Below are 26,900 nucleotides of genomic sequence, written 5' to 3'. Positions count from 1 at the left end.
CAATAAAAATCTTTAATTTTATTTTAAAATACAGTAACGAAAATGAGGTAAATTAATACAATAAGAGAAGGAATTAGCAACAAAACGACATTCGTTATACACACTCTGCAGGTAAAAAGTACTTGGGTGAAAGTGTTAAATAAAACCCTGCCTGTTAAACCACTGCAAATTTATTATTATATTGGGTACAACCATAGTAATAAAGCTACGCATTTATTCATGAACACATGTTCAAATTTACACAAATACATCCAGAGTTATATGCACGTCTCACCTTTACTGCTGATTTATAAAACTCAACAGACTTGTTAAGAAGAACATGACGTTTGGAAAGCAGCGTTGTAAGTTCCCTCCATAAATCTGACAATGAATGACTCATAGCACGATGCATTCTACGGTCCTGGGAGTTATTGGTGTCTTGCTTGCATGAGTTTGTTGCAAATGATGTTTCATTTGATGCAAGGTCAGAGTTTTCAAGTTGTTCCTTTTGAAGCAATGTTGTCACAGTCTCTTCTTGTTCCTGAAAGATAAAAGAATTACCCAACGGCAATTGCTCTAACCAAGGAGTTGCTTATGCGTAATGCCAAAAAAACCCTAAACTTAAATATATGTGCTAACTCGCATAAGGTGTACAAAACGATTGTTGTGACATGGTTATAATGTCTACTATTCACAGTTAAATGTGTACCTTCATAACGTTCAGAAGTTGTTCATGTCTTTCCAACAATTTTAAAGCCTCCTTAATATTTCTTCCAATATCAAATGAGTTCGGACCGCATTCAACCAGTTTCATCCGGATCCAATCTGTGGACTGTAAAACAACAATTAATTAATCTATTTACACGAGTTCGGTCCTTAAGACTTGGGCAAGATTTGTACCACAACCCCAGCATAATTAATAACACGGTCTGCCCCTGTGTGTCCTTGTGCAAGACACTCAACAGTTGTAACATAAAAAAAACAACCACAAACAACATAGTGAAAAAAAATAAGCATGAGTTGTATGAAACAGAACACCCATGTTATAACAACAGTTCTTGCCCACTATGCGAGGGTCAAATAAGTTACATTCATAAAAAAATTCCTCAATTTTATTCAGAACTTACAATAACATCTACTTCTATTTCCGACTCGTTTGTCAGAACTCGAATTTTTCCAACAAATTCTTCTTTTTCATTCTTATCATTATTTTCTAAACTACATCTAACTTGCTTGCTGTCACTCATTTCTCAACACTGTATAAATATCTCAACAATCTACTTTTAAAGTTGCATTACTAAATAGGCTCTGACTATTTATACTGCAGAACAATTTAAATATTAAAAATATATTTTCCCTAGTACTTAATGTCTTAACCAAATACGCTGTGATTATTAACACTGTAAATTTGTTTTTTCACTATGCATAAGCACTAAATACCTGTACTAAAGGTTTTATGATCACAGTATTACAGTTCACTAAACTATAATAATGTGTCTAACCACCAGACTGGACAGTGGTCAAATGAAGCCACTTTAAGTGCTGTAGTATGGCACACAACAGAGAGGTAATGTAGCAGGCCATACTGCTGGTATGTTCTTGTTAACGAAACAGTTACCACTGATAAGCCTACTTAGACCTGCCATTCATTCAAGTGGTGAAATTAATTGCACAAATAACACCGAAACCATACTGCACCCTTATATTAACATTTTGGTAATTGATTGTTGCTTCTTACATCATTGAAGATTTTCGTTTTTATAGAAAATTGTATAAAATAAAAATAAAATCTCCCATATATTTGGGCAGTCATGTCTGTATTAAAACTGACCAGAAATCTGTGTTTTATGTATATATATATATATATACACCATTTTTTTTGTCGAATTAATATCATAAGCATCAAAAAGTAATAGTTTTATTAAAATTACCTCATTTACAGCTTCCACCCAGCTGTAACCTGATTTGAGACTGCTACGGTTGTTGTTATAACCCCTTTTTTCTTTCAACGAGGTCCATTTCTCTCTCAGAGAACATCGTATGTCAGTTAGCTTGTCCAGTTTACCTTGTATACCAGAATCAACCAAGTTTCCACTGAGGTTTAAATAGGTGGTCAGTTGATGCATGGTGAGAATGGGTATATTTTGAAATTGTAATTTTTGATAAACATTATTTCCCTATATATTTTTCTAGTACGTTACTACTCTATTGAATTATAGTTTATTGAACAATTTAATGTATAATGTACGGCCTAGGCCTTTTTAAGTTTGACACAATGGGTCTATATATATATCTATTTTATTTTTGTAAACAGAACTAAAATCAAACACAGTTATATTTTAAACTAAAAGATAAATATAACTGCTCTGTTTTTTTAATTAACTTATAAAATCTTAATCTGTAATTTCTCAGTTCTCACCCGTCATCTGAAGATAAAAGTCCTTCATAGTCGTCAGTATGTAGAAGATTGTCTCCCATCCGCATCACTTCTTCCAAGTCATCATGGAAGGAGTAATGAGCTTCACGAAGAGGTTCCATCTTCCTCTTCGTGCTGCTACTACGGGATTGCTGGAATAAACGACAAATGTTTGTAAAAAAGCAAAAAAAAAATTTTTGTTATTGTTACAAATTACTGAAATTAGCATTACTTTCTTTGATTTCCAAAGCTTATGAAGTTACAAATAATGGTAATGAGTGTGAGGCCGTATAGATAGACAAAACATAGATGTTTAAAGACACAACATATGCTACACATACCCTTGATGTGCGTCCATCATTGGTGTTGGTGTTGTATTGGTTTGGTGGGGAAGGGTAAGCATCATCAATGTCAACCTCAAGTTGCGATGCGCGTTTAAATAACTAAAAGTTAAGGAAACAATTACTTTTATTCTACTGGAATAAGAGACTGACAGAGCCATTTAGGCGAAATATAACTATCTACAAAGTTACGTACATGGTAACTCGTAGTCTCGTAAGCGGGCACGAGGTGTATGAAACAGAACACCCGTGTTATAACAACTGTCATTGCAATGCGAGGATAAAGTAAGCTACGGACATTACAAAACATACATTTTTATTGGAATATTACAAGGCACAAATAAAGACTACACCCTACAGTAACTATCGTAAAACAGAACGTAAATATAATACACCATACATATATAATATACCTGTTCAGCATTAAGATGGAAAATATGAGCAACAGACAACCGGCTTCTCCTGTCATGCCACGCACGAACAAAATTATCCCAAGCTGACTCTAATGTGGGAAGTAACTTGCCGGATTCCGAAACCAGTTGTCCACTAAAGTCAAACAACAAATATCTCAATTTCCGCAATTAGGTAAGAATTTTGGTGATTATGTCACACATATATATTTTTTTATTTACATATGGCTGACAGGTAACCACGGGTTAGAGCAATTACCTTAAAGTAATCTGCCAAAGACACACAGTCCCGCAAGAGTAACAGCATTGAGTATTATGGTATAATTTGGCTACAGTGCAAGCAATCTAATCTCTGTGAGACACAAAGCTTAACAAGATAAAACATACTAATTAACTTAGAGTAAAAACTGACAGATGTTTCTAATTTCGCTACAAAGTAAAAAATACCAAACAAATCAAGTTTGTAGTTTTTGCAAAATATTTGCTTCACCTGCTGTAAGCTCGTTTCAAGACAGGAGGTTTAGGAGCGCCGTGGGGTGGGGAAAGCTGTAAACATCTTCTTAGTACGGAGATAGCGGAAAGTTGTTTATTACCATTGTCGTAAGCTTCCTTGCCTGCTATCTGTAATACATATATTATATAATGTTAATATCCTTTTATACAAGTTGTTGCATGTATGATTGTATGAAACTTATTTAATATTCATGTGGTAGGGTAATGAGGGGCTTAAGTTGTTATAACAAAGGTGTTGAATGACAGAATGAATGACATAAACTGTTTTATTCTAGTATCAAGGCAATGACAGTCGATATAACACGGGTGTTCTGTTTCAAACATCCATGCACTTACGAGCATATATTACTAATATACTTTTATGTTTTCGTGTCTAGCTTTCAAGAATTCCACATCTTTAGCAGATTTTCCGAGTGCTCTGTGTGTTTGTTGTATGGTGTGTCTGGTGTCGGTAAGCCACTCAATCGCCTTAAATAACAAAACTTTTATTAACACCATATATATACATATATATATTTTTTTAGAATAGAGTTTAAATTTTTAAAACAATTAAGAAGAAAAGAAATTAACAGCAAAACACAGTCGTTAAAACATGCTATGGATTAAAAGTGTGGGAAAGTTTTTCAGGCCAAAGGGGTGGCTGTTGGAACTTATTATACAAGTTATTACACACAATATATTCATGTTGGCAACAAGAATACCTGAACTACATCTTTTTGAGCAGTTTTGAGTTGAAGTATATGCTCCAACCTGACCTTGCATGCTTCACAAAGGTCGTGACAACGAACTACACGACATTTAAGTTCAGCTACGATGTGGCGGGCTTTTGTGGATTGCTTGTAGACAGCACTGCAATATAGGGTTAGTTAACAGATTGTGACATACAGACTAATGAAACCAAATTGCGGGGTCCAAAAATTAATAAATCTAGAGATTATGCAAAAAAATATTCATATATGAGAGACAAAGTACAGTGAATAAATGATCTTTTAGAAAAAAACTACAACAAATTATATATTCAACTCCAATCAACTGTAATTGAAGACACAGCTGTTAAAATATAAGTTTATTACTAAACACAAAATAAATGAAATTTAAAGATTATGCATCAAATTATAAATATGAATACAATAATACATAATAGATATAAGAGACTGTAGCGGTTGATTGTGCTCTAGCACAAGACAATGTACGGTAATTAATGGTCTGTTAAATTAATTACTACCTGTTTGTATCTTCGTATTCATTATGTGAAGACAACGTTCGTAGATAAGTTGTAGCATTTTGCAACAATGATTCTTGAGAGTTGGTTAGCTCCTAAATATCACATGAAGTATTCGGCTAATGTAAAAACATTGTAATTGTGGACACAATGCTGTTGACGCGCGTGGCCTATTGTCCGCAAATAACTGTCTGTACTTAATAAATCTGAAGGCGCGCAACTGAGAGAGAGCTTTCTTTATATTGCTGATTTCAAACCGTTTCAGACGTCGTCTCTGTGGCGCAATCGGTTAGCGCGTTCGGCTGTTAACCGAAAGGTTGGTGGTTCGAGCCCACCCAGGGACGCATTTTGATATTTTACAACGCCAGCGCATTTTCTTTGTCTGCGGTCAAAGCTGTCACTTTTCAAGTAGGAAAACGAAAGTTAGGCTAACGCTTCAATACTACATGCATTTTTAATATTAACATTTTTTAAAACAAAACCAAATATTCGTAACGTAAATTTATCAAATGCTATACACGAATACATTCCTAACAAAAACGTTTTTTTTCTGATTTGGCGTTGGTTTTATTTAGCAAATGGTCAGACGGCGCCCGTGGTGGAAGGGGTGGGGACGGATTCGAACCCACAACAATTGATGAATTGTTTCAAGTGAAGTAACCACTAGGCTAAGCTGACTCAATAAGTTAGGGTGCGAGACAGCGTATAAGATACTGTACCATGATACTGTGCGTCATTACATTTAAAAAGCGTTAGATATGTAGATTCTAAACGTCGCTATTATGCAACAAACGTCATCTGTAGCCATTAAGATTATAGTTTATTTGCGTAATTTGTCGTAGCAACAGCAAAATACCAGCTTGTCAAACTCCTCTGATATAGGCCTATACGCTAAATGTCACCGGATTTTTTACCAAGACTTCGTTGGACTTGCATCTATTACAGCCCAGGTTTTATTCACTTACAACAGTTAACAAAACGCAGTCTATACAGTTACAAAAAAGGTAGGATAGTTTACCGCTGATTTACAGACAAGGCTTTTCACGTTTGAGTAATTACCATTACGAAAATATATTAGTATTATTGAACATGCTATTGCAATCTTGCAGACAGTGCACATTTGTATTACCTTGTGAAAGTAATGCAAGTCGTTGAGATTGTTTTGAATTGTATCCAGAGTATCTAATAGAGTTGCTTCGTTCACACATATCTTCAGTAAATCGTCGAGATACGACGAAACCTGTTTAGTGTTTATGATTACATACAGTACTGTGGGGTAAAGTTGATACCGTTAGCACCTAAATCCCAATATCCTGGTCGTGTTTCAACATTTAACAACGCTCTTTTAAAGTAGTGAGGATACAGTTATAATTTATGTTCCTTTTCTTTGTGTTTTACCAATTGTGACAAAAAAGAAAAAAAAACATGTCCCATCTTACCCCGCCCTACAATAGTTACCTTGTCTGCGCATTTATAAAACGCATGCGTCTCTTGTAACAAATTTCCTCTTATACCAAGTTGTTTTTGAAAGTTTCTGCTGAAGTTTTCAACGACTGCCAAATTCTTTGCGATACTTTCAACCCACTGAAAATAAACAATGGTTAATCTGCAAATTTTCAAATTACCCAGTCAGGCGAAATACAGCGCCCTATGGAAAAGTTGTTGCCGCACTTTCCACCATACATGAAAGTCACATTTAACAGTTATTGCCTAAACCAGTGTTTACTAATACATTTAAGTTACAGCAATATACGCGCAAGCGAGTACAAGGTGTATGAAACAGAACACCCGTGTTATAACGATTGTCGTTTTTCCGCCATGCAAAGATTACTAAGTTACATTCACCTGTGGCGTTTCTTGTTGTCGCTGATGTCGATCTGACGTCATGTACTGCATGTTTGACTTTAACTCCAAAAACTTTGGTTTAATATCCGCCAATACTCGAAACGGTTCCTGCAAATTAAAAAAGTAACATAAGCGGTAACTTGTAAGCGAGCACGAGGTGTTTGAAACGAAACACCCGTGTTGTAACGACTGTCGTTGCCCCACCATGCGAGGATAAATATGTTGCACCGTTTATTCTTTTATTAAAGTATGAGTCATGCAATATTATAAACATTCAGAAAATATAAAATTTTACAAAAAGAAGTTTTACTAACCGCAGATTTCTTTAATAATCCGTTGTGACACAAAATTAATTTTTCAGTTTCTTCCAAAGAGTTTCCAAAAGTTGAATCTTTTTTCAAATGGTCTTCGCCAGGACCACGAATCCAATTATAAACCTGTGAATTGTTTAGCAGGTCAGAAAATCCTATCTACCAGCGTGGAACGGGTTTCGAATAAAATGGAACACCGTTAGCAAACATCTATACACAATTTACGGTTATATAATTCTGTAAACATTTTTTGTTTTCCACCAAATGGGATGAGAAGAGAACAGTCTCATCTGACCCTATCCTTTATATAGAAAATAAAATATGTTATAACTGATATTTACAGTTTTAAGGTGATCTGAAATAGCCCTGGGTGTCACGGTTTCATTTTGCTCCGAGAAACCATCGTCTTGGTCTGGGTTTCCACCTAAGGTTTTCCTTCTTCTTCTTTTCCCTCGTTGTTTAACCCCGTCTTGTTTATTGGGGGACGAGGCCTCTAGTTTTTGAAGGATAACCTGAAAATGCGATAAAAACAGATTATATTTGAGATATCTAACAGAGTAGGCTGTTTCTCTGCGACTTTTGTCGGTTATATATTTCGGAGCATTTAAAACTGAGTGTTAATTCATTACGAGAAGCGTCCAATTTTGTGAGCTCTATATTAAGACCAAATACACGGAAATTAACACGGGTAAGTCTTCCTCAAAACTTACGACTAAATATCTCACCTGTAATCTGTTTATATTACGCATCATATCCACGACTTCCTGGGGCAAAGGTTGAGAGATACCGGTTCGAAAACCATCGGAGTCATCCGCTGTTGTTCCTAACTGTTGGAGAAGTTTTTCTCCTGAAACAGAAATTACAACGGCGGCCTATTTAACAAAATTTTGGGATTACATACGGATACTAGATTACTTTTTCGTCACATTTGGCATAGTAAACAAAAAATATTTACAAAATTACATAGCCGTTTTCGCAAAACGTTAAAAGAGCGTTTTAATTGATAATACGAGGGATTATTTGCTAACGATATCAATCCTGTACACCGCAGTACTATAAGATATAGGTGAATAACATTTACGTGTATATACTATATACATCACCTTTTAACACTCATTATAGAAACCCACAACATTCTCTGTGGTTATAAAGCGCTTGTGCACAAATCCCTCGATGCCATTATTCAAATCACGTACAATTATTTCACCTCATAACTGCGTGTAGCTTTTAATTGTGTAACTTACCTTGTTGAACTGTGGGACTGGGAAAGTTACGAAGAGCATTTCGTAATTGTCGCTTGGCATCATCCGTTGGTTCGCTACGAGAGGTTCTGCGGGCAAGGTCAGGAACAGAACGAGAAGGCATCAATCTATATCCATTTTTCGTTAAAAATTTGGTAAAAAAATAAAGAAAAATCAAAATTGTTTAAAAAGTGTTGAAAATACTGAGTGTTTATACCTTGATTTTTGCGGATTCGAAGAATAGATATTCTCATATTCTCTGTTGCGTTTCTTTCGCAACTGTCGCGGACCGTTTCTCGACGAACCGTTAACCGTCTGGTAACGACATTCGCTGTTTCGTTTTGTGGATTCTTTCCTACTATTACCGTACGTTGGTAATGTATAAACGTGTTCGTATGGTGGCGGACCTTTCCCTTTGGTGCTGTGTCTTGTAACTGATGGCTTTCCGTTCGGTTGGTTTTCTTTTGCTGGGACGCTCCTGTTGCATATGTTCTTGTGTAAAACATAACAGAACATACCATATTAAGTTTACAACGGAATTACACTATTAAGGCCAGATTAATTAATCACAGAAGAGGGGAATCACCGAAGATGGAAATTAAAAACAAAACGACAGTTGTGATACAAAAAAATGAGGTAATAAAAAGTACTTGAGTTAAAGTGTCAAATAAAAGCGTGGTTGCCAAATATACGTTTTAAATTAGAATGGTATTTGAACTGTAAGTTTACAAATGTATTTATTTTTATGCCCGCTTATGCGATACCGCATATCTAACTTTTTGTTCATGAACGCGGCATGTGACATAGCTTACCTGCTGCGTTGTCTTCTCGGTTGGGCGACTGGTGACGACACGATGGTGGTTCTGGGGGCGGGCACAGGTTGCTGTTTTTCTGGGCTAGGAGATTTTAACATAAAATGTGATTTCAATCAGAACAACTTAATATAGTATGTATGTTTTATCGCCGACGTTATGTTCGCCATATAGCAAAACAATATCAGGATTTGCCGTTAAGTGTCTTGACCGGGGAACATATTACCGCAATGATGTCTTCCTTGGACGGCTTTATATTTGTGTTCAAATTCAAAATATACAACACTATAGCATAGCGTTAAGTTTTTAACTTATTAAATAAAACGGTAACCCACCTGTTCTCATTGTTAAGATGATAAACGTAGTGTTCATCGCTACTGCTTGATTTTGACCTCGACTCCGTGTGCTCAGTTTCCAATAACCGACCGCGAGATGGCGTGGTGGAAGAGCTACTGGTGATGGTGTGCCCTGTCGCATGCCCGCTGTCGGTGTAATCGTCACTTGAGTCGGAATCGCAACAGGACTTTGAAAAAATAAATTTATAATTTAAGTTTTTCTAACACTAAACTAATTTTCTTTCCTTCCGTCAATTTTTTAACCTAATTCTGTTTTAACGACTATTGTTTTGTCGCTGTAATATTTTCTATCGTAATCAAAGAGACAATTAAAGTATAGTAGGGTGGGGGAAGACGGGACACCTTTAGCTCATTATATCCAAACATCCTGATAGTGTTTTTAAAAATTAACAGCGGTCTATTAAAGTCGTGAGAATACGGTAATCTTTTTTTTTAAATCTTCTTTGCTTACTACCTAATTGAACGAGAAAATACAGTGAAAAGGTGTCCGATCTCCCCTAACCTACTATATATAAGTAAAAATGTTAAACAAATATTACTTAGTTTTAATACACCGAGACTAAATGTGCATCTACCCAAAAGTTAATCAAAAATATTTTCATTCGATTTTACATTCACTTACCAGCTCTTCGTCTTGCTTCGCTACACTCCCCACAGTTTGAATGAAATCCAGTTTTTCCGAAGCTTCTTCCACGTATTTCTCATAACTCATTCGGTTCCTTATCCATTGATGGTGGTCGTAGCTTAAGTTCCCACCGAACTCACGAGGCAGATTATTAACATCAACGTAACGACGAAGCTTTTCTTCAGATACTAGAGTGGTCTGCAAGTAAAAACACGAATAAGTGAATGTAACTTGTTTTATCTTTGCATGGCGGGGCGACAGCAGTCATTATATCAAAAGTTTTGCGTTTTTACACACGTATAGTAACCTGCTTACGAGTTACCACATATACGTAAATTTTTGGATAATAATTTTTTGTATTTTTTAGTGTATGGCTGACAAATTAGACAACCCATAAGGAACGCTGGGTCGGAGTAATTTAAAGTAAATATCTTGTTCAAGGACAGATGCGTCTATAACGGTAGCATCACAGTGTCGAGCTTTGCTTATTACGAAATAGGACGATAAAAAGAATGAAATCATATAACATCTCGCCATCTTACCCCAACCTATACAAGAACGCATGGTTTGTAAAATTGAAGCAAAATCTACAAGTTTTTTATTTGATAATTGAGTGTTGAACACACCATGACTTTACCTCAAATCCCAGCCTGTCTTTGTATTTTTTAAAGTTGAAATTTGTTCGATGTTTCTCCCAGAATTCCCCGGGTTTCACAATGCAGACTAAATCCACTTGATCTCGAAGGCAATACTAAAACAAATAAAACAATAAGCATTAAAATGAATGTAACTTATTTATCCTTGCATGGCGGGGCAACGACAGTCGGTATACCACAGGTGTTCTGTTTCATACACATTGTGCCCGCTTACAAGCTGATTTTTTTATCAAAGTTTGTCGACTTCCGTGTGTTTGCAAAGCTGCTGTAGCTGCAATCATGATGTTGATTCTACATACATTGTAGAACACATACATACTTGTATAATGCGGATAATTGGTTTTGCAGAATTCCAACTCGAAGACCTCACATCCAACAGAATCGTAAATCGTTCGCGTTTTCTAAATAAAAAGCAATACAATTAAATCCACGGAGAAATGTTTGCGTTTGCTGAAGGCAGCAAACAAATCGATAACTTAACGGGCTTGTTATAACACGTTTGTATAACAAGAAACCATTACCCGAGAATTGAAGCCAGGTACCGCAACGTGGTGCTAACCGAGTGCTCCGTGTGTTGGTACTTCTCCTTGACGTTCGGTATGGTGATCACGTGGTTTCCTCTCCTGTCCTTGCCGCCTTTATAAGAGCAACAAAACAATAGCAAGTGAGTGAAGAAAACGATAGAATGCCAACCTCGTGGTCACTATAATGGATTGTCTAAATTGTCAGCCAGCATATACAGAAAAACAATCACTCACAAAGTTACATATGTGATAATAACTGGTCAGCAGGCATGAGGTGTATGAAACGGAACATTCGTGTTATAACGACTGTCGTTTTCCAGCCACGCGAGGATAAAGCAAGTTACAATTACATTCAATTCAGTTTCGCCGTGCGCCTCCTATTCATGCTTTACACACCGCTCCGCTGGCATTCCAGGCGCGCTACAAGCGGTCAATTAAGTCGTGATTGTCCTCGGTGAAAAGGGATCAGAACGCTTTTGTCAAACAACTTTTGATTTCGTTTCAAATCCGAATCGATATTATTTGTACCGCGCTACCGGACGTTCGTATCCAAACACCGTCTCAGTAATACAAATATTAACAATACATAAAATCAATGCGCTGCATCGACGCTTAGTGCTAGCTGTCGCGGTTTTATAAACATGAACAAATTAATGACAGAAATTCATTATGTTAAACAACTTATCGATCACGTAAGACTGAGACTAAACATACCTGCCAAGAAGGCAACACGTCTGTGCAGAATCTCGGAGATGTCTCTTGCTTTCATCTGCTGGCCTGTTGGAACACAACTGTCAATCCAAGTCAATGCCTATGCAGTTTATTTGAAGCCAGATACAGATTGCACACACGGTTTAATAAAGGAAAGTATTGCTGCCTGTACAAAACACTACCTCGTGAGCCGCCAATATATAATCCGCTGTCAAATCGAATGACACTTTATAAGCGCTTTATATGAGCGGTCTCAATATACAACCTTTTTCGAATAGGTCAAATCGATCCAGGATATCCAATTACGCTCCAGTCATATAGGGATGTGTTTTGTTATTAAGTTATACACGGGTTCGTGCGGTCACCAATTGAAATTAGTACAGCGCTTATATATGTGTCTGTACCTTAGCGAACTCGCTATTGCGAATTTGAACAAGCCTGTCCACATTGTTTCGAGCTTGTGGCGCAACGTTTGATGAAACGACCGAAGCGTTTCCCCGCGCTAAATTCAAGAGGCAATTACAAGGCCCTTAACTCGGACGGTGGACCTGCGTTTCGGGGCGAAAACAATTTCGTTTCGACATTCGGAATGCCGACATATAACAGAGCAGAAAAAAGCAAACGATAAACGGAACTGTTTATGCTTGAAAGTTATATAATCTCTCATTGCGAAACGGAACGGCGGAAAACAATGGCCTACTGAGTGGTAAGTGTTGTAAAGATTGCTATCGGACCAGAACCGAAATATACAATTGAACTTAAACGTGAACGAGTAATTCAGCAGCTCACTTATCGTTGAAGCGAAGTATTGGTCAAACACTCCAAGCAACTTTCTTTCTGCGGGCGAAGCATACCTCGTCGTGTTAGATCCTTAAGTTTAAATTTAACATTGATTTTTCGCTCCAAAGGCGGAACTATAGGTTCTATAGTACTGTGGGGTAAGATGATAACGTTAACACCTAAAATCCACGTTTCCTAATTGTGTTTTGACAATTAACAACGCTTTTTAGAGTCGCAAGGCTGCGGGTATGTTATCCTCTAAATGTTCGCTGTTTACCATTAAATGGGAAAAATGAAAACATGGACCATCTTACCCCAACTTACTAAATGGTATCTTAAAGACATTAAAATACGAAACCTGGTTGATTCCCTGGTTCATTTGATCTTTCAGTTGAAGGGACAGGCGTTAATAAATCCCAGTCTGTACTTCCGTTTTCACGCGGTTGGACAGTGTACCAGAGTTTCCTTCGGTATTTCGTGTCACCAGCCATTAGTAATGATTCATCATGTTCTTACAGATTCCTAAACAAATTTAAAACTATTTAACTTTCCATAGTAGATGCTGCATCTACATGTAACAGTTTGTACACACCAAAATGAACCATGTACGAAAACAAAACCCCTGCTGATAATAAAAACACGAATTCATCAGCCATACATTCGCAAGAACGTAACAAATGCTCAAGGCATTAAATATAGAAAATAATTATCGCTACAACGTAAAGCGTCACATCTATTTCCAAGTCCTCAAATCATTATTCTTAATTATTCCAACATAAAACGCAAAGTAAACTTTCTGTACAACCTTTGTACTAATTGCTCAACACATCAACGACCTTACCTCTCGAGTATTTCAATTACTCTTTTCTTCGACGCGTGAATGAATGAAAATCGTAACCAAATCCGCATTGGCGAACCGCCCAGCTCTCTGCTACCACCACACGTTTAAATAATTTCAGAACTTCTAACAAAATTAACTTGATTTTGTTGTGCAATCTTGGAGAATGCCACGTTTTTTCCAACTGTTGATTAAACGTATTTTGTTATTACATAACAACCCTGGAGCATTAAATACAAGACTTGAGTTGCGCGGTTCGTCAGTGTAAATAGTATTTAGTTAAATTTCAGTTATAGCGTCCAATATGTATGACATAAATGTAAAAGCACTGTTGTACAAACGTGGCGTCTTGGATTCTCAACACTTACAAGGGTAAAACACCAGGTCACTTGAGAGTATCATATTTCTAAGAAACAGTGAACTATGTTTGCCAGTTAAAGGTTTCGAAGTCGTTTAACCGGTTGCGCTGAAAACTTCGAAAAAAAAAGAAAAAGGTAAAAGTTGGCAACCGTGTTGTTCTAGGTTCTTATCCATTTTACAAAACAGTAGCAGTCGATTAACAGAACAGTAGCTATGAAAGTGAAGGCAGTTATTTTAGTTGGTGGACCAGAAAAGGGTGAGTTTGTGATGGTGGAGTTACATACCGGTATTGACTGTATTTCAACTAGTTTAATTTAAAATATAGCAGGGTGGGGTAAGAAGGGACGCGTTTTACTTTCTTTCTCGTCCCATTTGGTAGTAAACGAAGAATATTTGCAGAGTTATATAACCGTAGCCCCGCAACTCTAAAAGAGCGTTGTTATTTGTTCAAAACATGATCACGAAATATGAGTTTTGGGTGCTAACGATATCCCACATTTTACCCAACATTATTATAACTACATCGATAAGTTTTGGAAAAAACGTAAGAAAACATGGCTGAAATCACATATAAGCTGTTTTACTTTTACTCTTAAACAGTTTTAAACTTTGTATGTAGGTTGCAAAACAGCCCGAGGGCTTCACAACTATACAGTATATCATATACAGCCTACAGGTTCAAACTCTGCATTGTTTAAATGCGCGAAGTATTTGTGGCGAGTCTATATAGTTAAACGAACCAGACATTTTTTAATACCGTTTACTATAATAGGTAGGCTATATTGTACAGTAAGATAAGATATCTTTGGAAAATAATATCCCATATTTCCTGAACGTGTTTTGAACAATTAACAACGGTTATACAATTCTGTAGTCATTCATTGCTTACGCAAAAGGGGGCGAGAAAATATAATCAAAGCATCTCCTATTTTACCTTACCCTACTATACATTTCAACACCGTTACTAATAATAGTTACATACCATATAACTCAAGCTTCCCACAGGTACACGATTCCGTCCACTGAGTTTAGATGTCCCCAAACCACTTTTCCCCATCGCAGGCTTTCCACTTATACACCACCATATCGAAGCTTGTAGTAAAGTAAGTTATTGGGAAATCTTAAAAAAACAATAATTTGACACTTTATGTGTAGCATTCATAATTGTGGACAAATTAACATTTTGACATACGACTCATGATAGCATGGTGAATATAGCTCGGCTGACTTTAACCTAGAGGTAATGCGGTCAAGGCTCGTCGCTGCTACCAGTGTGGGCGTATGTGCGAAAGTTCGCACGTCGTAATCCGTGAGCGGGCCCGAGGTGAAAAAATGTAATGACTGTCGTTGCCATGCAAGGATGAAACAAGATTTATTGATTTATTACAAGTGCTTATCGTGGCTCTACATCAAACTAAACGTGACATAAAGTTACGTTTCTACGTGTTTCATACAGATACCAGAGGTCACTGAGATTTTGTTGATTGGTTTCTTCCAACCAAGCGATGCAATTAAACGTTTCGTGCGAAGGGAGAGGCAGAAATATGGCAAAAACATCAGGTAAGTTCAAACTGAAAAAAAAAACGCTAAAATAAATCACCCACAAAGTTACATACGTGGTAACTTGTAAGTGAGCACGAGGTGTATGAAACATAACACCCGTGTAATAACGGTTGCCGTTTCTCCGTACAAGTTACATGTATTTATTAAACTAACCGATAGCATATAATTCTAGTTACCTGCAAGAATACACGATGCTCGGTACAGCTGGCTGTATCTACCATTTCCGTGATGTTATTATGAACGGAGACATGGACGCTTTCTTCCTTATGTTCAGCGATGTTTTCTGTGACTTTCCTCTCCTGCAAATGATCGACGCAAAGGAAAAGTTCATGCCTTATCTAATGATGACGGTTGAGGTATATTCTGCATATATTAAAAGTTGAATGAATGAATTTAAGATACTTATCCTCGCATGACAGGGCAACGACAGTCGTTATTACACGCGCGGGTGTTCTGTCTCATACCCTCGTGCCCGCTTACGAGTTACCATGTATGTAACTTATTTATCGTTGGTGATTAGGATTTTAGACAAATAGGGGAAGTGTCTTGCCCAAGGACACAGGTCCACAATGGTAGCAGCATTCAGCCTCGAACCCTTAAGTCTGGACTACAGGCAGGCGATCTAGCCTCTTTGCCAGGGCACCGAACTTTATCGCCCTATATTTAAAGTTACCGTTATTTAAACTGCGTTAATATATCCTAGGTACCACAAGATCAGTCGTTGCACTACGGGTGCGCCGGTATCAACCCTTTAACGAAAGAAGTTGTTCACTACATAGAAAAACCTGATACATTCGTCAGCCGAGACGTTAACGCTGGCTTGTACCTTTTGAACGTTGATATTTTCGAAGAGATCGGAATGTTGTTTCAACGCAAACATAGGCCGAGCATAAGCGGGAGTTTAGAGTAAGTTGAAAGCATGGTGTGCGGAATTTTAGCGTTTAAATGTATAAATATACACCCTTGTTAATTGTTTAAAACACGAGCAGGATATTTGGAAATTGCGCTAAGTGTCCCTTCTCCCCTCATCCTATACTTTATATTACCATAGTACACTGATATTACTGGCGATGTTATTGAATACAAAGTTGCGTAGTGTGTGGTTTTAATTGGCTATTACCAGTAGGATTGATATGCTAAAGTTATATTATAAACCCGTATTTGTTTTTCAGCAACGAAAAATACGAAGACAGCACAAGTAATGGCCTTGGACGAATAGTTTTGGAAAGTGATTTATTGCCTTTATTATCAGGCTCGGGAAAACTATTCGCGTTCAAAACAAACACGTTTTGGCTTAACATAAAATCAGCAGGGTCAGCATTACATGCTAATAGAGCGATATTGGAATTGTACAAGACGACTCACCCTGGTAGATTAAACAACGAATCAAACTGTATGGGCAATGTGTCAGTTCATCCGACGGCTGAGGTTGATCCAACAGCAGTGGTACGTGTTGTTCTATGAAGAAGAATGAATGAGTGAATGTAACATATTTATCCTCGCATGGCGGGGCAACGACAGTCGTTATAACATGGGTGTTCTGTTTCATACACCTCGTGCCCGCTTACTGGTTACTTGCGCGTTAGTACAAATACTTCCGCAATAGTAGCAGCGACGAGCCTTGAACCTGTAACTTTTGGGTTAAAGGCAGGCGCGCTAACCAATGTGCCATGAATTATAGCTTTTTTGGACTGATATTTATAAAACGTTTTTATAATTCTTATGTTACAGTTGGGACCGCATGTTACAATCGGAGCAGGGGCAATCATTGGGAAAGGAGTTCGTGTGAAAAACTCAATGATATTAGAAGGAGCGATAATGAAGGTATTATGAGGTTTATGTTGTTGAATGTAACTGTTTTATCCTGGCGTGGTGAGGCAACGACAATGGTTATAACACGGGTGTTTAGTTTTATACACACCTCGTGCCCTCATAATAGAAACCATATAAATTATGTGAATGATTGCTGTTTTTTTCTAACGCTTTGTTTGAAGAATCTTGCCCAAGGTCCCATACGCCCACCAAGCCACCAAGGTAGCAGCGTCAAGCCTCGAAACTATATACGCTATAGATCTTATTATGCTCGGTCCGGCCTAACACAGGAAATGAATTAAAATACACTTTTTCTAAAGCAGAACTGTAGATTAAATTTTAACTCGTCGTTTAATCATAGGACCACTGCTGCATATTGAACAGCATCATAGGCTGGAACTGCGTGGTTGGGGAGTGGAGCCGAGTAGAAGGAACACCCACCGAGATCGACCCTAATGTTAACCACGCAACGACTGATAACTTTTATTTGTTTGATGAACAAGGACGACTACGACCCTCCATTACTATTCTCGGTAAGTTCGATTTTATCAGATATATTACTGTGGGGGCAAGATGAAATAACATCAGCACAAAATTTCCCATATTTCCTGATCGTGTTTTAAACAATTAACAACGCTATTTTAGTTTGTAAGGTTGCATGCAGCTACACGATTCTGTAAATAATTTTACAATTTAATTTGTGCTCGATATTTGTCCTTAAACATCTTTCATTGTGATACAGATTTACAAATAAAAACGTATTTTTATTAACGAAAAGCGACTAACGCTGCATTTCTGCTTTAGTTATTCAGTTGACGTGTTTTTAGCACATAACTAATATTTTTTTCCAAAATTTAGTAACCGCTTAAAAAGTCCAACTTTAAAATGATAACGCGATAAAAGAATAAACAAGATTTACAACATGGGATATTTTTATGTCCTAACTAACGAAATTTTTATTTTATCTAGGTCGTGACGTCACAGTACCCTCAGAAGTAGTGGTCCGCAACTCAATAGTGATGCCGAACAAGAATATAAATCGCGGATTCAAAAACCAAATTTTGCTCTGATTTTTTTAAGGTTTTGAACAAAATTTCAAACTACAACTTTTTCTCAGTACAGCGTATACAATTCTCGTAACTTATTCCAAAAGGCGCGTCAAATAAAAACGGTGATCGAAATTTCCGCAATGCATTTATTTTACATTGTCTGATAGTGGTTTTTTGATTGTCCATTCACAGTGTTTAAAAAGTGTTGCCCACAACTAAAAACGGTGTCAGTGCCACACGACTGTGCGCACATACCAGCAGCGGCATCAGAAGAATTTCTCCAGTGTTTTTCTCAGCTCGGCGGGGAAGTAACCACAACAGCAGAAGAGAGAGATTTTCCATGATTCAGCTTCCTGATTGCGTTTTTCCTTCTTTTCTCTCCTTTCTTGTAATCTTCTTCTAGTTTACGTTTCAACAACCGTGATTTCATCTCGAGTTCTTTCCGACGAAGTTTCTCCTGAGATAAAAAACAAAGGGAGTTAAAAAAAAACAAATTTTAAATATATAAATTAAACATTGTGCATTTGTACAAATTTATTGAATGAATGAATGTAACTTATTTATCTTTAGGTGACGGGGCAACAAAAGTCAAAGGAACATGTTTTATGCATCTTGTACCCGCCTACCAGTTACCACATATTATTTTACATTTTGCTTCAATTACAAACTTGGTTAAATAAGGTATTAATAAATTCCACTTACTCGTTTTTTCTCCTCCTTCTCCATCCTCTTTCTCTCTTCTTCCATCTTTTTCCTCCTCTCCTCTTCAGCTTTTCGAGCGATTTCTCTCTCCAACTTTTCCACCTCTGCTTGCTGTGCATCTGCCTCTTTTCAACTATGTTAAAAAAAATAAAATAATCACCCACAAAGTAACATAAGTGGTAACTCAAGCGGGCACGAGGTGTATGAAACAGAACACCCGTGTTATACCGACTGTCGTTGCCCACTAATGCGAGAATAAAGTTACACTCATTCATGCGATTAATACGATTCCCTATGTTTGACAACTATAAATGAAACTGCATTTTATCCCAAGATCCTTGTACAAAACCTAAAACACGTCACACCAACAGTTATACCTTTACACGATCCAGTAATTCACTGAGCAATCTAATTGATTCCAACTTCCGTTGGGCGAGAAGAAGTTTCCTCTCTTCCATCGCGATCCTGAGAGCCAACCTCGCAGCTTCCTCCTGCTCCTTTTTCTCTTTCTTTTTCCTCCTTCTCTTTTCCTCTCGTTTTCTTCTCCTCTCCTCTTGCTCTTTAAGCAAATCTAACTCTCTTTGTCTTAAAAAGAAATAAAATTTTATAAATTGCATCAAACAAATAAGAAATATTTCATTACTTCTCCTCATCTGCCTTTTTCTGTATGAGTTCTCTCTCCTTCCTTTTTTCTTCTTCTCTCTCGCGTTGTAGTTTCTCAATTTTCCGTTTCTCTTGCAACCTGTGTGCGATGGATTGGGCGGATAGGTGCTTCGTGCAATCAAAAGTGACCTGTAAGTGTAAGGTTTAAAAAAATGAGTTAGTTTTAAATTACAACAGACATAATATAAGATATTGGACTGAGCCTTTCCAAACTGGGTGTTGATAAATCTATATCTCTTATTTACAGTAAAAATAATAAGTGACCCAACCATAAACAATCATAATTAATTGTAAATTTCAAATTCAAGACAAAATCCAAAATAAATTTTTTAAGCAATGTTACTTTAAAACGTGCAGCATTATTTGAAAACAAACAATTTACAACTAACGAACATTATAAAAGTAAAAAATCACAACATGAAAAATCAAACACTCATTACTCCACCTTTATAGTTGCAGCCACAGCTTTTCCATCACTCTCTTTTGCCACAAGTTTCATTCCTTTGAGCGCGTTCATGCACTTTGCGAAGCCGATGTACTCCTTGAACTGAACGTACATTTCAAAGTTGAGTCGGGAACCGTACGAGAATGTCTGGAAGTTGCTCACGCCTGCTGCCTGCATAAATAATGTGTTAATATTTTAGATTTTATAAATAGATTTTTAAAAAACAGAGGTATCATAATCATAAACAGGCAGAGCCAAATTAAAAAGCATTCACTACATTAATCAATGAGGTTCTCTATGTTTGGCAACTATGAGTGTAACTGCATTTCTTTAACCTTTGATTGGTGTCCTATGTTTTGAAACTATAAATATGACTGTATTGTAACAATGTCACGCAAGATTTTGTTAAAAAACACTGACGATCTAAAAAAACACAAGTTAAACGAAACATGTTCTCACCAGTGTATCTGATCTATAAGGGTCAAGCATTGGTACATCTATGTTACGAATCTCACCAAAAGATAGAAATGTTATCTTGATCAACTCTTCACTCACAGCCTGGGTTTTCTGGAAAAAGTATTTTTTTACCATCTTAAAATTGCATGGCTGCAGAAATGAACTTGTAATTAGTCATGTAAGCAATGCATTTACTGTTGCATTGCTTCACTTGGTTGAATGTAAGTTATTATTTATAACATGGCGGGGCAAGTACAGTTGTTATAACACAGGTGTTTTGTTTCATACACCTCATGCCTGCTGGCGAGTTACCACGTATGTATATATAATGGTGACTTTTATGTATGACTGACTATTTGGACAACCCATTAGTGACCACTGGGTTGGAGCAATTTTACAAACGCCCGCAATGGTAGCAGTGACGAGCCTTGAAATTATTGGGTAAAGAAGGTCGTGCTAACCACTGCTGTGTCATAACTTGCTTGAATTGTGTTCCAACTTACTTTATCGGTGAAAAACTTGCAAGGGATGTTTGTGAGATGGACGGTATCCGGTCGTTCACCAGGTTGCGTTTCGTCAAAGTCTTTGGAATCTCGGAAAAATGAATCCCAGTCATGCCTGGTGGGAAAGCTGTGTTTGCTTTCACCACAAGATATCTGGTAAGGACAGGATTGAACTGACAAATGTGCATGTTATGTTGCAAGTTAATATTTAATATGAAACTTATTTTTAAGAGTTTAAATATGCAATAAAAAACATACATACCATCATATAAATATATATATAACATGTATATATGTTTTAAACAAAACAGACAAAGCAACACTTGCAGTATATGATAGAAAACTAAAGTGTAAGAAGATAAAATTTATAAAAAAATGGTTTGTAGCCAAAAATGTTCAGAAAAATTGACAGATTAATGCACCAACCTTTAAAAGCACAGGAAAACCTGACAATTTGATGTGTTTTCCATCAAGTAACGTTATAAAGTTGGAAAGAAGGTTTTTGTTTTCAGTCTCTCCCTCAAACCTAAACAGAACAAAAGCTAAATTTGGTAATAAACTATAACTATACTATTTTACAATAATTCAAGGGTAAAAGACAAAATAAATTTCATTCATTCAATGTTTTACCAACAATTTCAAATACCAATAAAAATAGATATATTATATAACCATTTATACAGGCTATTTATAATAAAAACAGTTTCTTAAAAAATATGTTATAAATAAAATGTTTACACAATAATAAAGCTTACCTGACAAAATCCAGCGTACTTTTTGTTACCCTTAGTAAAGTGAACTGGTGTGGTGAACACATGAACTTTATCTTTTCCATAACTTCCCAGTTTGATATAGTTTGGCCGGGAGCCTAAAACAAAATAATTAAAGTTTTTCTACTGTTTAACATTGGCTTAAAAATGCTTTTTGTTAGCCAGTCATTTGGTGTACAGCATATTTATGTTTCGAGTTTTATTGATGAGAAAAGGAATTTGAACTAGCCCAGCTAGCTAACTAGACTTTACAATCCAAAACAATATCATATAATTTAATTATGGTCGGCGGCTTGGGCCTATGCCGTAAATACTCAAACCAATTGCACTAATTTAAAAACTGTGTTAAGCTATGAATATTACTTAAAAAACTTTGCACCTACCTTCAATTTGGGTAGAGCAACGCATATGTTGAGTTTTGCGATTGGTTTCAGGTAAAGTTTTAATGCTTGGCAAATGGGGGTAGCATCAGACAGATCACTGATGAGTGAGGTGTTCATTTCTAACTAAACTCTGCCCTATTTATGAATACAATGTGCAAAACTAACACACAACCTAACTTGATTCTGCTGAAAAAAAGAACGAAAATTTGTGAAAAGAAATTCAGAAAAATGTGTAAATTAAACTGGCAAACGAAGGAATGAATCTCGATTTTACGGAATCACAGTTTACTGGTGTATATTGGGTACGATGGTGAGGCAAAGATACATTACAAAAGGCAGTGGTTAAATGTGAACACGTGCGTGTGTGAAAGGCAGTGTAAATTGCAAGGCAAAAAATGATAATACAGCATCAAGTATTAGGCACATTCCAATAGAGGCATGTTCACTGTGAATTATCTTTATAATGTTACACCTACAGCAGTAATGGCAACACAGTAAAGTTCAAACATAATTGCAACACAAATGAAAAGAAAAAATGTCAACAAACTAATCGAAATATGGTTTACAAAACACTGCAATCTGCAATCATATGAAAGGAAGTCATGTCGGTAAATTCACTGCAATGTTTACAAAACTTTTCACAGTTTTCAACATGGTATTTACATACACTTTGTTGCGGCACCAAAAGTGAAAACAGAAAATGCAACAAAGTGAAAAAAACACAGTTTACAAATAAATGTCTCACAGTTCAGGCAACATATTCAGCACAGTTCCAAATATCGACAAGAACATCATTAATCCAAACATCAACCCCAGTTTTTGTATCACAGAGTGAAATGTTGAAGACACGACAATCCGGCATCCTATCATCCAAGTCCAATTTCATCCGAAAAAATTGGGCATAAAAATCCTGGTTTATGACTAAGTTAGTGAATCTGTCGCAAGTTTCGTCATCCCAGTCTGCAGCATCATCTAGTGGTTGAATCCCAGCAAGGCGCCCAACCAAGCTTAAAGGTGGCAGGATTTCAAAGCCTTTTTCCAAGCGATAAAACGAAGCTGTATCACTTATAACATCGCACATGCCGTAGTCGAGAAAGTAGACGCATACTTGCCCGTTGATGCTGCTCTGTACCTTCACCCTGTGCCAACCAACACCAGCATCATCTTCATATGCCCCAGCATACACAGATCCACAGTTTATTTGGTTGAGAGCAACCTTACTTTGTGAGGGCCTTTTCCTATAGAAAGCTGTCATTGTATTTCTTAGATGATCTCTCTTTTGTAAATCATCAAGGAGAATGAGATTAAAATGGATTGGAGAAATTACATTTTCGACACGGACGGGAATTAGGGAGTTAGATGGTAAAACAACATCCTCTCTCCTCAGTGGCTTTGGTGGACTCTCATGTTTGTTAACACGTGGTGCTAATGCTAATGTATTGGGGGAAATACTTGAAAGTATGATCTCAGTATTGTGGTTAATATCCTTGGTTTTACATACTTGATGCTTTGCAGCCGAGTCCGGAGTTTCAATTTTCGGAGCTCCGACTAAATTCATTGAAGAAAATGAATCATGAAGAGCAGGGGTTGATGAATTGGTGCTCAAAGGAGAGTTGAGCAGTGAGGAAGAGGTGGAAGAAAATGATCTTGATCTGTCTCGCACCTCATCAACTCTTGGACCTTCTTCATCATCTGAGATGATTCTTGTTTTCATCCCCATTGGGCTATCAATCCACAATGATATGCAGTGGGGTCCTCCGTCACTGGATTCGATTTTATCAAACCGAGCAATTACTGACTCACTGGTGGTTAGTTGGTCAATTGCTGTGGTAAGGTTCATGTGCAGAAAGTCTCCAGCTGCAGCCAGCATCTCTTTGGTTTCTTGGGGTGATGAAATTTTGCAGCATTCTGCTTGTGGTGGGATGGAAAGGAGCAACTCTGACGCCATTTTCAATAATGCTCCTTGTGAGATGTATTCCATCCTACCTACATCGATCAAAAATACTTTTACATCTCGGGGCTTTTGGTTTGTGAATTCTTCAATTACAACTCTATAGTAAGAGCCAGAGATGCAAGCCAAACACTCTTTACCAATGTACAGATCTGTTGCAAGTTTAGAGATCTGGGAACGCCTTGGACTGATCATGGATTGGATCTCATTCATACCCCGATGGAGAGCTGTCAGGTTTTCACCCGGTATGTTGAGGAATATCAACCCAGCATCCTGATCTATGTGTCGGACAATAACAGGAACAATAGTGTCAGGTGAAGGGTAATGTTTAGGTGAGTAAACTAGACTTCTGCAAACTTTGTTAACATGAACATCGACAGAGCCACTCGTGTCTAGCAGTTCCACAACAATCTGGTCTTGTTCTTCTCCAAACCTGCCCACGATTTTCGCCACGCATGGTTTGTTGTCGATGTTTTCGCTGAGGTATTGTAGGATAGTTGAGTGGTTGGCTAAAGTAGGTTGCTCAAGGCCAGCAAGAGAAACTGTGACAACCTGAGTCGGAAACTGTGAATAAGCGTATTTGAGCGGGTGTAAGCACGAGATTGCAACCGTTTCAAACGCAGCATTATCAACAAGATACACTTCAGCTTCGTTGCCATTTATTGAGATCAATTTTCCCCTCACGCAAGTTTCCTCTTGAAGAACAGCATAAACGCAATTTAAAGGTGGGGGTTGTGGTAACGCTAATACTCCTCTGTTTTCTGGTTTATTATAGAAGGCCAGCATTGCGCTTTCCAGTTGACACAACTTGTACGAGTATTGTTCGCCCACAATACAAACCTCAACTTCAGTTGTGCATAACACGCTAAGGATGAAAAGATGTAAATATTCATCATTAGGAAACTTCGCACAGCTTTTAGGCTGGAACCTGAAAGGATTTGAAAACTTCACAGTACGAGCTACCATGAGACTTAACTCATCATCCAGAACTCTTGCGTTTAGATTACGACTCGGTTTTTCGCTGTAAAGAATGACGGAATATTCTTGGTCTGCAAGTATTGTAGTTGAAATTTGAACCACTTTCATAATCATAGACATCCCAACAGAAATAAGTTTCAAACAGAACTTAGTGGCGTCCTCACTCCAACTTCCACCTTTATTTAACCTGCTTAATGAACAGCGAATACCAAAGACAGGATAACTGGCAATACTGCTGTTCATGTACCTTAATGAACCCAAAGATACGAAATATGTTGTACCAACATCAATGTTGTAAATTTCCACTTCATCTCCCGTAACTTGAATGACCTTAGCTCTAAGGAAGCAATCTGTGGTCACATAACTACCAGGTTTAAGACTGCTTTGGCAAGTTTTTAAAGAAGGATGAAGAGATTTTATCAGAGTTTGCATTTGTTTAATTGAATTTGCGTCTTCAAAGATCTGAACAAAAACTTGGTCACAGCTCTCAACATGTTGAATGGAAACTTTATAGTTTTTTTCAATCTCAAGAACAAAATGTTCCTTTATGACAAATTCTTCCATAATTTGCAAATTTGTCGCTTGTTGCATATTTCTCTTGGTCTGAACTTTGTTTACGGACAACAGAATTGCTTTTGTTTCATTCCCAATGCTTATTTTATCCACTCTTGCATATTCTGGCAACTTTCCATCCAAAATATCTTGAACAAACTTATCAGGCAACTCCTGCTTATAAGTTTCCTTGTACAATCTTGCCAGATGACACGAATGTATTCCTGCAGGATTGCTTTTCAACAAATTAGCAAGATTTGATTTTACAACCGCTGGTGTTGCTGGAGCAACTTTATTACTTGTATACTGAGGGTTTTTAACGTTTATCGTCATCGTATTTGGAGAAACATGTACAGTGTGCTGTTTGAACGTAGTTTTTATCGTATTGTGCTTTCTGAACCTAGGTGGTGCGTTAAACCAACCACTTCCGTGATGATATTGCGATTTAGGACGCTGCGCAAACTGGTTTCGCTTGAAACTCGATGGCTTTGACTTTTTTTTCCCAGGTCTTTGGTTCGCTACCATTTTCTTAATATGCTGAGTAGAACCATCCGTAAGAGCAAAGTAAGTCAGTTCATTTTGATTGTTGTATCCAACCCTGCAAACATCTGAAAGACTTCTTATGAACTCTTCAAGTGAGCAAAAAGATAACTTTTGATGGGGAATAAATTCTCCATTTAGCTCTCTGTATTCCCTTTGCAAATGTTTGGCAACAATTCCTTGTTTCGATGATAACAGAACAGATCGCAAATTCTTTTTGACATTCTCTAAATCTGACATGTTTATTCACCTCTTATTAATAGGCACTGGAAATACAACACACAACATGTTAGAGACTAAGTTACTTCCCACTAACAAAGGTGTAGGCGTATATATTATAATATATACAGTTTAAACATAACATCAAATAAGTAACATAACGCGCATCGATTACCGTTTTGGTTAACATTAGGTAGGTAGGTTAACTACTGAACTGCTAACTATAGGAACAGTGCTAGCGGCTGCTGAATGTAACGGAGCATTCACGATCGGTTACCAATCACAAATCAAAAATCGAACATGGATTAACAACATGGTTGTCAATCGAGTTGATTCGAGTACCTTAAAATTGCATGGCAATTTCCGACCACGCG

General features: G+C 37.1%; 4 protein-coding genes and 1 non-coding gene across 29 annotated transcripts in view; 2 read left to right on the top strand and 3 right to left on the bottom strand.

Moving 5' to 3' along the window:
- The window catches only part of LOC149731924 (titin-like), a 163,307-nt gene extending 148,246 nt beyond the window's left edge, over positions 1-15,061 (bottom strand). For 24 of the 25 annotated variants that reach the window (XM_089885393.1, XM_089885399.1, XM_089885394.1 and 21 more), the window contains exons 1-28: positions 14,923-15,061; positions 13,584-13,764; positions 13,101-13,264; positions 11,966-12,028; positions 11,249-11,363; positions 11,047-11,128; positions 10,709-10,822; positions 10,069-10,269; positions 9,426-9,613; positions 9,091-9,174; positions 8,496-8,756; positions 8,282-8,406; positions 7,763-7,884; positions 7,379-7,549; positions 7,041-7,163; positions 6,727-6,834; positions 6,340-6,465; positions 6,011-6,121; positions 4,885-4,976; positions 4,361-4,508; positions 4,017-4,127; positions 3,637-3,767; positions 3,150-3,282; positions 2,737-2,838; positions 2,399-2,547; positions 1,911-2,073; positions 689-811; positions 275-520 (exon numbers count right to left, since the gene is read on the bottom strand). In XM_089885393.1, the coding sequence (XP_089741519.1) occupies positions 275-520; positions 689-811; positions 1,911-2,073; positions 2,399-2,547; positions 2,737-2,838; positions 3,150-3,282; positions 3,637-3,767; positions 4,017-4,127; positions 4,361-4,508; positions 4,885-4,976; positions 6,011-6,121; positions 6,340-6,465; positions 6,727-6,834; positions 7,041-7,163; positions 7,379-7,549; positions 7,763-7,884; positions 8,282-8,406; positions 8,496-8,756; positions 9,091-9,174; positions 9,426-9,613; positions 10,069-10,269; positions 10,709-10,822; positions 11,047-11,128; positions 11,249-11,363; positions 11,966-12,028; positions 13,101-13,233 (3,525 nt within the window). In that variant the 5' untranslated portion in view covers positions 13,234-13,264; positions 13,584-13,764; positions 14,923-15,061. Of the gene's footprint in view, positions 1-274; positions 521-688; positions 812-1,106; positions 1,126-1,910; positions 2,074-2,398; positions 2,548-2,736; positions 2,839-3,149; positions 3,283-3,636; positions 3,768-4,016; positions 4,128-4,360; positions 4,509-4,884; positions 4,977-6,010; positions 6,122-6,339; positions 6,466-6,726; positions 6,835-7,040; positions 7,164-7,378; positions 7,550-7,762; positions 7,885-8,281; positions 8,407-8,495; positions 8,757-9,090; positions 9,175-9,425; positions 9,614-10,068; positions 10,270-10,708; positions 10,823-11,046; positions 11,129-11,248; positions 11,364-11,965; positions 12,029-13,100; positions 13,265-13,583; positions 13,765-14,922 lie in introns of those variants that run through there. The other variant, XM_089885402.1, reaches the window with a different exon arrangement.
- On the top strand, positions 5,152-5,225 carry Trnan-guu (transfer RNA asparagine (anticodon GUU)). The gene has a single exon. It is a non-coding gene; the product is annotated as a tRNA-Asn (tRNA).
- On the top strand, positions 14,005-18,496 carry LOC149731923 (mannose-1-phosphate guanylyltransferase regulatory subunit alpha-A-like). Its single transcript, XM_089885472.1, has 9 exons — positions 14,005-14,196; positions 14,946-15,043; positions 15,397-15,500; positions 15,676-15,859; positions 16,207-16,409; positions 16,676-16,949; positions 17,235-17,327; positions 17,677-17,848; positions 18,285-18,496. Exons 1-9 carry the CDS (start codon positions 14,154-14,156, stop codon positions 18,383-18,385), a joined length of 1,272 nt encoding a protein of 423 aa, XP_089741598.1. The 5' UTR covers positions 14,005-14,153; the 3' UTR covers positions 18,386-18,496.
- LOC149731922 (A-kinase anchor protein 17A-like) lies at positions 18,059-22,427 on the bottom strand. The gene is made up of 10 exons (XM_089885467.1): positions 22,287-22,427; positions 21,889-22,001; positions 21,560-21,659; positions 21,134-21,286; positions 20,634-20,741; positions 20,175-20,345; positions 19,710-19,858; positions 19,444-19,651; positions 19,067-19,189; positions 18,059-18,821 (listed from the first exon to the last, which is right to left on the bottom strand). The coding sequence occupies exons 1-10, from the start codon at positions 22,401-22,403 to the stop codon at positions 18,657-18,659; spliced, it is 1,407 nt and encodes a 468-aa protein (XP_089741593.1). The 5' UTR covers positions 22,404-22,427; the 3' UTR covers positions 18,059-18,656.
- A 46-nt stretch (positions 22,428-22,473) lies between these two features.
- Positions 22,474-26,612, bottom strand: LOC149731921 (tudor domain-containing protein 7B-like). Its single transcript, XM_089885440.1, has one exon. It carries the CDS (start codon positions 26,545-26,547, stop codon positions 23,035-23,037), a length of 3,513 nt encoding a protein of 1,170 aa, XP_089741566.1. The 5' UTR covers positions 26,548-26,612; the 3' UTR covers positions 22,474-23,034.
- Positions 26,613-26,900: the final 288 nt, after the last annotated feature.

This window comes from Ciona robusta, chromosome 9 (genome assembly GCF_009617815.1).
Source record: "Ciona robusta chromosome 9, ASM961781v2".
NCBI lineage: Eukaryota > Metazoa > Chordata > Ascidiacea > Phlebobranchia > Cionidae > Ciona > Ciona robusta.
The sequence above is the reverse complement of the archived record's forward strand: the minus strand, read 5'-3'. Positions and strand labels throughout refer to the sequence as shown.